We start from the raw sequence: 12,938 nt of genomic DNA on the forward strand, positions 1-12,938 counted from the left end.
CTTTTATTTCATTTGACCAAATCCAACTTGTTGTGCTTTGACGTATAATCACTTAAAATCTATCTTTGTAGTTAGTAAATTTGTTTGTTTATTCTACCTAAAGCAGCGTTTTTGGTTTGAAGCATGTCAGAGACTCCCCTTGGGATAACAAGGCTGGCACATATCAATTTCTTTGTTAAACTGGCAAATTCATATAAGCTTCCAGTGTCCAGCAGGAATAACTGGACACTGCAAGACGGAGGTTCCTAGGGCTGTGTCTGGGACCAGAGATATTGGCTAGTGTCATTCGGTTGCACAATCCAAGGAGCAGAGGCTGTGCGTGAACAGCCCAGGAATGGGGGTTCTCACAGCATAGCAGTGTAAGGCTGGCTCCCAGAGTCCAGGATTGGAGTGACCTAGCAGATCACCGGTCCGGATAACACCAGAGGGGAACGTCAAACATACTCCTTTCCCTTCCAGGAATGGGGACACTTTAAAAGCCCCCTAGAACTTCTTGCTTTTCAGTTTTGTTAAGCATTCAGTCATGCTTAGTTTCAGCACACACACATTAATGCATTACATAGATACCCCCAAAATACATAGAAATCAAAGACATTTTAGGAGAATGATACTGATCTTCTCCTTCAGATCTTACTGAAATAAAACAGAATTTATACAACACAATCCACTGGATGCTTGGCAAAACTGAGAATGGACAGTATGCTTGCTTCGGGGCCAACAGTCTAAACTGTAAGAAGGAAACTCAGACATACATTTCTTCTGCAAAGATAGCCATCTCTCTCTCTTCTCCTGATGTTCGTGAAATCATTTCAGAAGAAAATGTCTTTCTTATTTGTCTTCTAATTGTGTCTACTAAAACTATATTGGACATGGGCAAGATACACATGGTTTATGGTAGGTTTGTGACTGACTTCTAAATAAATAAATAAATAAATTTTAAAAAAAGGATCCAACCCCAAGCAGTTGGTGTATATTTATAAAATTTATTTAGATGCAAGCCAAATACATGAGCCCACTCCAGCCCTCCTATACCCACTTTAACATAGGGAAGATAAGATCAGCTGCTAAGCCATATTATAAGGCTTTCATTCAGCCACAGAGGATATACCAGCTTTATTCTGACATCCCGGCTCCAAAAAGCTGACAGTGGTATGTTTGAGTTTCCATGGGAATTCAGTGACTCTTTGGCTGCTGCATATGTGCAATGTGAACTCCACAGTGCAACCATACTATAAACATCTTGTTTTCCTGCTAAGAGCTGTGAGCATAGCATTACTGCTTGGAAACTAGAATATGTTCTCCGAGCTATACACAGTGCTCAATTTGTGCCAGGGCTGAGCCCAGGCACCTCTGGGCTTGGCAGTTCATAGTCCCGGCACCTCTGGACTTGCTGCACCAGATATGAATGTAAAAAAATTGCTTGAGACCTGGCACTACTTTCATTACAAATGAAGCACTGGCTTTGCACATAATGTTAACAAACTCATTGCCTCCAATGACACTTGAAGCCACTGCTGGCATAATTGACCCTCTCTTCTCAAATGTAGAGACCGCTTTAAAAAAAGCACACATTCGTGTGTGCATAGACAGATATAGCTATTATCATTATATCTAATGAGATAGAGATGGACAAAACAGAGAGGATAAAAGAACAGATATTTCTTACCATGTGCCACCCAGCCATGTTTACAATGGTCACAGGTTCTCAGGTTAATCTTCCCTGGCTGGAAACATTCACATGTGCAATTTACCAGTGTACAGCGGATGGCCTGGAAAAAGAAACAAATGCACATAAATATCTTACCAGATAATTTTTTTTTTGTTCTTTAACTATCTGCCCATATGGTGGCTGGGATTTTTGAACATAAAGAGAAAGAAAAAGAAAAGAAATTCTAAAATGCAAAGCATTGTTAATTCTTTTACATAGGGTTTATTTTTCCTTTAAAATGCATATATCAATATCCCTGAGCAATTATAAAAAAAGTCTATTCAATAATAATGTATTATATTATTCCATAGGCTGAATAAATTCTTAAATTCTTTAAAAGAATACAGACCAAGGACTAAACTCAGGCTTTTTTTCCAATCAAGTGCCTGAAGGAAAATGTTGTTATAGTCATGTCTTCACATAGCACTATGTCACATTGGTTAGAATCAAGAGTGAAACATGCACATAAAAATATACATAAAGGCAGAGTGTTGTCCAAGCATTGTTCTCATGTTTCCCTGTTGGGATTCACACAAGATCTAATTCAGTTAAGTATCAGAAGGAAGCCACCGGTTTGGGAACTGGCGTTCCCAAAGCAGCAATAAAATGAGAGAGGTACAGATAGGACTGGCTCATGAGATACAGCGTAACTTTCCTTTGCATTCATAATTTCTCTCTGATCTCCACACATGCCCTTTACCTTTTCGTCTCATATATTTATTAAAATATAAATGTTTTCCACTTTTTCTTAGAAGGAAATCTACTAAAAACACAGACTGAATATTGAGATTTAAAATCTGGACAATGAATACATCTATCTAAACCCAATCTTAAAACTACTTTAAAAAGCTAAGAAAGTTTACTTTAGGGAGCATGGGGAAAAGAGTTCACAGAAAGTCAGCATAAATGTGGTGAGACCTGTGTTTCTAAACAGTGCAAAAGATGACCTGTGCTCTTCAAACTGCTACCAATAAATTTATGGCTTGCATTTAGGTGTAATTTGCATGGAGGTTTGGGAGACAGAGCAGGCTTAGTCTGATCATTCACAGATTAACAATCTACTGTAACTATCAGTGCTTCCCGGAAAAGATATCTCTACTGATTTAGATGCAATCAATGATTACTTGGGGGTTCAGTAGGGGAAGGGAGTTTGGTACCTATGACTGCAGATACATGGGAACTTTATCAATGCTGTTGCCTTACAAACCTCTCCTAGACGCTTCCACTTAAAAATCTGCAATACCTGTAAGTAACAGGAATGATCTTCCCTATGCTGAAAGGATCAGATTTGTAAGGAAAACAACATTAAACATTAGCATGGGCGAGCTAAACTCTTTGTTTGCTGACAATGAAAGGAGTTCAAGCTATTTTAAACATTTTATTTATTTATTTGAATCAGACACAGAAACTTCAAGCCATTTGTGGTTTACTGACTCACTCAATCTGTGTTTCTCTGCTCGATTTCTGAGGCAGGAGTCCTTCCTCCCTCCCATCCAGTCTGCTCTTTTACTACCTTTGACTCTCAAAAGCCCTGACGCAAAAAAATATCCAGATATTTCAGGGACTTATTCCCAAAGTCAACTGCCTTTACTCATTAGCTAGATTGTAAAACATTGCTGTATGTATCATTGATTAAAATAATTAGTAATATGAAATATAAGGGCAAAAAAGAACTGCTGACTATGCAGAATAATATATGTGTTTGTAGGTTACAAGGAAAAAAATTCTACTGAAAGGTCCCGTTTCATGTTCAATACTTTATTGATTCGGTAATATTTCAGGTCTCCCCTGGTCAGTAATGGTGTCTTTCTCTAATATGTTCATTAATTAATGAACTCTGTAATTAATTGTACTGCAAAGAGAATGAAGGCATGACAAAATGGAATGGTATTCCTGTTCTACTGTAAGGGATTTTTTTTCCTTATAAACAAATGCCTTATTTCACTTATTTTTAAAAACTTTGTTTGCACCAATCTGTTGTAGATTTGTTGCATTTCATGTTACTGCTACACGCGCGCACACACCATCTGAAATAATGTCAACTGCTAGGGCTGCTTTATTAAAAGTTGACTAGAATTTCCATGATAAACCCACCTCTGTTTCCCCTGCCCCCAAGACTTGCATGTTGCCCGTAAAAACTGGAATCAGGCTGAAACTTGAAATACGGCACAACGTTTCAGCCCAAGAATGACTTTTGTCTCACCCCTTTGAAAATGATCCACTTAGCCATTTTAAAATGACGAGCTGAAAAAATGTTTACCAGTTTAGAGTTTCTTTTCCTCTTCTGTGACTAAAAAAATCGCTTAAATCGTCTTGAGGGTATTACTCTACTTAGTTGATTATGTGTTTCCCACGTTAAGAACTTATAACATCAAAATGACATAATATTTGAAAATTCATGTAAACTTTCCACAAACATAAAAATTTCTCTTTTTAAAATAGGTAAATGAGAAAACCTTACAAAAGTGATAAGTACTTTTTATTAAGGTATGTAATCAGGCCCAGATATTTAGCCCAGCCTTAACTGGGCCTCTCTTTTTGCTCCACAGGAATCTTGATACTTTAGGCCATAATCTGGCTTCAGAGATGCAGGTACATGACTATAAATTTTAATGTGAACCATGTAGCATTTCTGAAAGATGAAGATGATGGCCTGGTGGTGAGGATGTTAGTTTTGGGGCCTGGGAGTCTGGTCGGCAGCGCAGCAGGGCTAAGGCGGGCTCCCTACTTGCTGTGGCTCCATGCGGCTCCTGAAAGCACTGGCATGTCCCCCCTCCGGGTCCTACACGTAGGGGCAGCCAGGGGGCTTTGCACGCTGCCCTCGCCCCAAGCACCAGTTCTGCAGCTCCCATTGGCCAGGAACCGCAGCCAATAGGAGCTGCATGGGTGATACCTACAATTGGGGCAGCGCACAGAGCCACCTAGTTGCACCTCTGTGTAGGAGCTGGAGTGGGGACATGCTGTTGCTTCCTGGAACTGCTTGAGGTAAGCACCACCTGGAGCCTGCCTCCACTCCTGTACCCCTAGCCAGAAGCCCCCTCCTGCACCTCAAACCCCTCAGCCCTAGCCAGAAGCCCCCTCCTGCACCCCAAACCCCTCATCCCCAGCCACACACCAGATCCTGCACCCCCAACTGGAGCCCTCATCCCTCCCACACCCCAACCCCCTGCCCCAGACTCCTCCTACTCCCAAATCCCTCATCCCTGGCCCCATACCAGAGCCTGCACCCCCAGCTGGAGCCCTCACTCCCTCTGCACCCCAACCCCCTGCCATGGCCCAGACCTCCCTCCCACACCCAGAACCCATTTCTGGTCACATCCCAGAACCCATACCCCTAGCCCAGAGCCCGTATCCCTTCCCACATCCCAACCCCCTGTCTCAGCCCGGAGTCCCCTCCCATACTCCGAACACCTCCGCTCCACACACCCTCCCCCAACACAGACCACCCTCCTAAACCCCAAACCCCTCATCCCCAGCCCCCTCCCAGAGTCTGCACCCCTAGCCAGAGCACTCATACCCACCTGCACCCCAACCACTTGCCCCAGCCCAGAGCACCCTCACATACTCCAAACCCCTCAGCCCCAGCCTGGAGCCACCTCCTGCACCCTAAATCCCTTATCCCTGGCCCCACCCCAGAGCCCTCACCCCAACCCACTGCCTCAGCCTGGAGCTCCCTCCCACACCCTGAACTCCTCATTTCTGGCCCCACCCTGGAGCTCACACCCCCAGCTGGAGCCCTCCCGCACCGCAACCACTGAGCCAGCCAGGTGAAAACGAAAAAATGAGTGAGGGTGGGGAGAGCGAGTGACAGAGGAAGGGGGGATGGAGTGAGTGGAAGGCGGTGCCTCGGAGGAGGGGCGAGGTAGGAGGCAGGGCAAGAGTGTTTGGTTTTGTGCAAGTAGAAGGTTGGCAACCGTACTCCGTGCCTAAATTCCCCATCTGCAAAGTGGGAGTAACAACAACAGAGAGGTGTTGTGAGAATAAAAAGAACAAAGGTTGCAAGGTGCTCAGATGCTATGGTAATAGAAGCCATATAAAAACCGAAGACTATGGTCTTTAGTAAACAACACTTTTTTTAAAAAGACAGTTTTAAGATTTGTTTAAGGTTTCTTTAATTAATCCAAAGCTAATGTAGTCCATGATGCCATCTACCTCAGATCACTGCAGAGCCCAATACACAACTAATTTAACTGACATTATTTTGGTGGAGTAAACCAGGAGTATGGTATATCCTTATGCCAACTTTTGAGGAAATATGCCTGTAACTGCCTTCAAATTGAAATTGACACACATTCTCATTCTTGTCTGAAAATGTCTTAACATTTTAAGATTAACTTCCTGTGTTCTTTTTTATTATAGTATTTGCTTTAAATGAATCCCTATCACTTACAGTGAGTAACTACAGATTTGGAAAATGACCGAGAGAGCTGCATTTGGAAACTCTTGTTAAGATAGATGCACACAGTCAATCAATGGAGGGGATGGACTTAGAGGGAGCAAGGAGAAGAAGGGTTTGTGTTCACCAATAGTGTGTTTGTAAGTGATGGTGCAGATCTGGCAAAACTGTAGTAGGACATTTGTTAGTTCTTTATTTGCACACTGAAGGGGGGAGGGAAGATAGTGAAAGGGGCCTGATGTGATTCTGTAGAAGCTGAATGCTGAATTCACTGTTGAGACATCTGAGTTACAAAGCAGACACAAAAATGCAAGTGTACAACCATACTGTCAGACATTTCAAAAGTTAACTACAATATGATTTCATTCTAATTGCCAATGCAAATTATTGCTAAATAGCTTTTACAATTATATAATGTATTACTATATTCTTTCAAAGTGAAATGCAAAACCTATTTATCTGACTTAGCTTTTCAACAGTAATACCTCCAACAAGGAAATGAAAAGAGTGGAAGAGAAGAAAAGAAAAGAAATCAAAGACCCAGTAGACTTGAAGAAAAACAGAGAAATAAATACAGGATCTTTATGTATGGACTGATACAAAATAGCAAAACTCCTCCAAAGATCGTAAAGTGTACTCAGCCTATAGCACTCAGGTTAAAAGACTCCTTAAGTATGCATTGAAATGGCATATTCTTCAGCAGCTCCAAAGGAGCTGTTATGTTCTACCATGTTGATGATCCACGGATAATGGGAGTGTCACACATTTTTATACATCTTTTTCATAAAGGTCCTATCATAGTGCTTCTTGCATTTCCATTGAGATTCTAATGGTCTCCAAGGAACTTTTACAACAGCAATGAAAGAAACATAATGATTCAATCGAAATCCATCCCAACATAATTTACATGACAGATTCTTTCATCTCAAAAGCACTACTATTAAAATTTAAAAAACAAAACATGCATATGCTAAAATATAATTCAAGTTTTCATTTATCACCCCAGTGCCTCAAAAATACCTTCTTGCTATTTCCTTTAGTTGTGCCTATAGGGTCTATGCAAGAATATGGGAACATTGCCTGGTATTCAATACAGCATATAGCTATGGGCACAATATTACAGATTTAATGAAAAGCCTTAAACCTGTACTCCTATACTTGTGTGGGTTTCACTCACACCGGACACTGATATAATATAGTTTTGGAGCGTTTAATTATAATTTAACAAGAATATATCATTCACATATTAATAGGAGCAGCCCATAACAGTAATGGGAAATCAATCTGTCTGGCTCTTTTGCAGAATTTCCATAAGAGACCATGGCCAATAACGAAAGGCAAAGCTAGTTTGGGTGCAGGGGGAGGGGGGGAAATGAGGGAAAGAGGCATGAAGAAGAACACTGACTTCTCTTTATTTTCTCCTTGGGATAAAATGGGATGTACCATCAAAATTAGAGGTGGTCTGCAATGTTCTCAAGGCTTTCGAGAAAGATCTTATTCAATAGATGTTGACACTGTGTGTCCTGAATTCTCGTTCCAGATTCGACAATTACACCCTTTGCGACCCTTAGCAAAACACTCAGGGACAGAATCTGATACCCTTACTCATGCCAAGTAGACTCTTACTTCCTGAGTAGCGTCTTTACAGTTTCAGAGTAAGATACCACTCTTACTCTGGGTAACAGAACCTTTCTGGATCAGCTTTTTCATTTGCAAAATAGGGACCACCACTGCCACCATGTAGGAGTATGGTGGAACTGAATATACAAATATGTCAAATTCTGCTTGCCTTATGGATGGCGAGTAGCTCCATATATCTGTCTAATGTATCTACAAACCTGAAATCACTGAAATCTAAGCTAAGCTAAACACTGACGTCGGTAGGCCTATTCATGTGAATAAAATGATTATGATTTGGGTCAATGTTTGTAAAATGCTTTGAATAAGACTAAATTAAAATCAATGAGACTCTACACTGGTCTATAGTCTGCACAGGCATTTCAGTTAGCACGACCGAAGCCTATTATTATTACTAAGACTTCTGTTTTAGTGTGACCTGATGATAATTCATGAGTTCCATGTTTCTTGGTAAAACAGGAAAGACCTGCGTAACTTCCCTAGCAGGATGAGTGAGCTTTTGATGGGGCTGAAAAGAAAGGAGAAGTGATTATGGAGTGTGAGGGTGTGTGTGTGGTGGGCGGGGGGAGGGGGAGGTTGAATAAAAACAGATTAATTTGGGAAGTGATGTCAAAATATGGGATAAATATGACGCATTTCCACCAATTTGTCTTTAGCAATAATAATTAAGGCTACATTTATGTCACAGAGGTCATGGAAGTCACTTCCAGAGACCTCTGCGACATTCTCTGCTTCAGCCCCAGGGCCTGCAGGACTCTAGAACTGACACCCAGCGTGGCCCTGGCAGGGTTCCCACGACAGGCGACAGCAGTGACAAGTGACAGGAAGCCCCCTGCAAAGTTCCAATGACGGGTGACAGACTCCTGAGGGGGCTCTCCTCAGGGTTCAAGCGATGGACCACAGCCTCACAAGGGGGGAGGAGGATGCCTGCGAGTGGCTGGGGTGTCACATTTTCTCTTTGGAAAACATGGTCACCCTGCAGCTCCCATCCGCCCTGGGCGGAGGGGGGAACCCCACAGCTCCCAGCTACCACAGTGGTGGGGAAAACCATGGAGCCACAGCAGCAAAAGTCATAGACAGGTCATGGCTTCAGTGAATTTTTTGTTTATTGCCTGTGACATGTCCATGACTTTTATTAAAAATAACCATGACAAAATCTTAGCCTTAATAATAATTTTTAAAAAGAGCACAATAAAAATGGTCTCTTCTTTCCATCGTGTAATAGGTTCCCTGCCTTTGCCTTTTAAAATAATCTTCAATATCTTATTTTAAACAAATGTTTCATAAAGAAATAACTTGGTCATTGTGTAATCCATTTCACAGTGTTGTGTTTTTCCTTTTAAAAATGTAAAGCAGTTGGTCTGGAGACACAGGAGCTTACAAGGATAACCAATAGAATTGTCTGGAAAGTAGAAATCACTTCCCACAAAAAAATTGTGGTGTTAAGAAAAAATTTTCCTGAACCAATCAAAAATTTGAAATTTTTCATGGGACGGGATTTCAAGAAAATTCCAATTAGGGAGAACAGAAACAGAAGCTTTTGTTAATTTTTGTTAATTTAATTTATGACAGGCAGAAAGTAAAATTGACAAGAGCCTTCCAACCCCACTCCAAAGCCAAGAGGTAGAAAGCCCAAATTCCCAGCTTCTCCACCTCTCCCCCAGATCCAGGAACCACAGAGGCAGAGAGCTGTGGATCCCAAATCTCACGGGTTGAAGCTGGTCGGGACAGGGGCTGAGAGCTAGGGAGACCCAGAACTTAGCCTCAGTACCCTCCCCAAAAGCTTTTGTCAATTTCATTTTCTGTTACAGGCAGAGAGTGAAATTGACAATAGCTTTCCAGGCAGGCAGCTGGGGAGCCCTCATTTATATTTTCCCATCAGTTTCATTTTCCCAACACAAAATCAAAATTTTTCAACAAAATTGAAGTTTTCCTGTGGAAAATTTCAGATTTGCAGAAAGGATATTTTTGGTCAGAAAATCACTGCAACTAAATATTCTGACCAGCTTTAGTAATCACCCAATGTTATGAACAACAGGTTGATGACGAATGTAGAGATCTTTTCTCATACTGACACATGTGAACCACAATTTGAGGAGTTACATCAAAGAGATTACACCAAATTCCTGCAAATTGCTTGTTATTTTTATGTGGGCATGCTCCTTTACTTTGAAGTTTATACTTGTTATTTCTTGTCTTCAAAATTAAGCAAAGTAATCTACTTACAGTAAAGGCCTTTTTTTCTTATTGAATGTGTGAATTTAGTGCTTAAAGGTTTCAAATTGATAGCCATTGAGAATAAAATCCTTTACTCACAAAGCAGGCACAACATGGGCAGTGAAAACTTTCCCTCCATGCCCCCACAGATGTTTCACAACCCTGACTTGTAGGAGAGGGTAGTTTATTCTTTATGTCCTTAACCTCTCAGCAGAGATGGCTAACGAAGGAGCAACTAACCAGTGCCAAATGTGATAACAGTTTGAAACAGGGATGTCTCTCCACTAAGACCTGGACTCAGACCACCAGCTCTTTTAACATAGACCCTGTACCCATGTCCCTATGACTTGGGCAAGGTTTGAACTGAAAACCTTGGTGGTGAAAGCCTCTGTATCACAATACCTAACTTTTTGCTGTGTTACTGTAATTTTATTTTTTTTTTGTATACAAGAATAGAGCACATTCTATGCTTACTTGGTAGGCCATTAGAACATCTATCAATTTTCCTCCCCATATTTCAGAGATTCTAATAAAGATTTTTTTTCTATTCCTTTCCCATTTATGCCTCATTAAAAAAAATCAGTTTTGTTGTGCAAATGAAAAGAACCCATTGAAATTATATTAGTTTTAATAGCTGGAAAATCAAAAATACAATACAGATGGTTTTAAATTAACACTAGAGCATTGTCATTTCTGGTCTCCTGGTTGGAAAACGCACAGGGAAACAATCATCTGCAAGTCGTACAGGCTTCCACTACCTGGGCTCACTTTTTCTTGAGCGTTACAGCCAACTACATGACTACATTACACAAAAGGAAAGGACTGCTCTGAAACTTCTGGGCACGGGGCAAAATAAAACACATAAGGGTTTCATTCTGAGCTGGATTTCAACACCACCTCTTACTTTGTGGATGCAACTGTGTCTCCATATTGAACTGAAGGCACATTTGACAGCACTTTGAAGTCTAACCACATGCTTATGCTTCCAAAAAATAAGCTAGATAGCTATGGACTAGCAAATGTGTCCATAGTTCATTGTTGGTGCATAACCGCATGTGTAAAGAGGCAGTTCCTAAAGAACAGGCCTTGTGTGTGTCTCTGCATCAAGAAATGGGATAATTTAAGTCCACGATTATTACAAAAAGGAAAATATGAGGGTTTTTGTTTTCCATTTTTATTGAACAAGGAGGAGGTTCCAGTTCTCGCCTCATCCATGCCTGCAAGTAGCTTTGCAGTACCTTAGAATGTCTAATCCAGAGGTTCTCAGATTGTGGTCCGTGGACCACCAGTGGTCCGCGAGCTCCATTCAGGTGATCTGCAGATAGTTCCCTCTAAGGTGCGCGTCTGGGCGGCCGCACACAAGAGAATTATGGGCCACCCACCTAATCAGTGGAGCACGCAGGTATGGTTTCACAAATTAGGTGCCTGCACCCTGGAGAAGATGCACATGTAAGGTGAGGTGCTGGCCTTGTGGGGAATAGGCTGTAGGTGGAAGGGGCCAGTGGAGTCAGAAGAGGGGGTAGGGGAATTTGGGATGTGCAGGGCTGTGGCAGCCAGAAAAAGAGGCGACTTTCCCCAGCCTCAGCTTGGGGGCTCCTGCGGTGGGGAGAGACTCCCTCCTTCCCAGCCCCAGCTCGGAGGCTGCCACAGCGGGGGAGAGAGGACACATCCATCGTATTAGAAAGGTAAGGCTACTGATATTAAAATATGAGTTGCGTGCTTTTATTTGTAGAACAAAAAACATTTAGTTATCATTAAGGTTTTTTTTATATAGTGCTTTTATCCAAAGCACTTTACAGTATTTAGCTAATGGTACAAACAATGTTTGGAAAGATCATTAAGTGATCCGCCGAGACCCTCAGCAATTTTCAAGTGGTCCGCGAAAAAAAAGTTTGAGAACCACTGGTCTAATCTCCTGAACATGCACTGGTCCAGGCTCAAGAAAATCACAATTATACTTTATTTAAGTAAAACGCATTCCATTCAAAACAAGTGCTAGATAGCTAGAAATTACTAGACATTTCCTACCATCTAAGTGAGTTTCCAATGTATGCTTTGGAGTTAAGAAAAAGCAATAAGCCTGTTCAATTTGGCCATGAATGTTTTCTAAAGAAAGAAATTTGCACATGGAGAAGTATTTCCGTACCTCAACAGAAATATGGTGCCTTCCACCACTTATTCCTGGTTCATGAAAGCAATTGAAAGCCATGCATCACCTTTAGATGTGGATCATAACTTAATAAAATATTTACTGAACTAGTACTAAAGGGCAGTGGGGAAAGATGGACAATTCTATGGCCAAAACACTGAACTGACAGTCAGGATATTTGGGTTCTGATCATGAGTCTGCCACTGTCACAGACACTGCGTGGCCTTGGGTAAGTTAGGTTGGATATTAGGAAAAACTTTTTCACTAGGAGGGTGGTGAAACACTGGAATGTGTTACCTAGGGAGGTGGTAGAATCTCCTTCCTTAGAAGTTTTTAAGGACAGGCTTGACAAAGCCCTGGCTGGGATGATTTAATTGGGGATTGGTCCTGCTTTGAGCAGGGGGTTGGACTAGATGACCTCCTGAGGTCCCTTCCAACCCTGATATTCTATGATTCTAAGTCACTTAGCCTCTCTGTATCCCACATTTCCCTGTCTTCAAAAAGGGACAACAACATCTGGACCCATCATTTCCATAGAGAGGATCAATTAATGGCTTGTTAAGCCCAGCAATGGAAAATACTACACAAAGCATTATCACTTTATCTGTCAATGTAAAAATTCAAACAAAATTATTTAAAAATACACAAACTTTCACCCAGTAAGGGGACAATTTTAAACAATGGGATTACTTTGGAAGCCCTGTGTGAAATCACTTACGTTGGTAGACAGTCATTTTTAACATGAAGTGCTATCACAATACTGTGCCACATAAAGAAAAAACAAAGTGTCAATTCACTTTGCATTTCATTGTTCTTAAGTACCTATGCTG

At 41.4% G+C, this 12,938-nt stretch overlaps 1 protein-coding gene across 1 annotated transcript in view; it reads right to left on the minus strand.

Annotated features, from left to right (window-relative positions):
• The window catches only part of BNC2 (basonuclin zinc finger protein 2), a 399,221-nt gene that overhangs the window by 126,739 nt on the left and 259,544 nt on the right, over positions 1–12,938 (minus strand). Inside the window, exon 3 of the mRNA XM_077816446.1 lies at positions 1,667–1,769. Coding sequence (XP_077672572.1) covers positions 1,667–1,769 — 103 coding nt within the window. The remainder of the gene's footprint in view (positions 1–1,666; positions 1,770–12,938) is intronic.

This window comes from Eretmochelys imbricata, chromosome 5 (genome assembly GCF_965152235.1).
Source record: "Eretmochelys imbricata isolate rEreImb1 chromosome 5, rEreImb1.hap1, whole genome shotgun sequence".
Taxonomy (NCBI): Eukaryota; Metazoa; Chordata; order Testudines; family Cheloniidae; genus Eretmochelys; species Eretmochelys imbricata.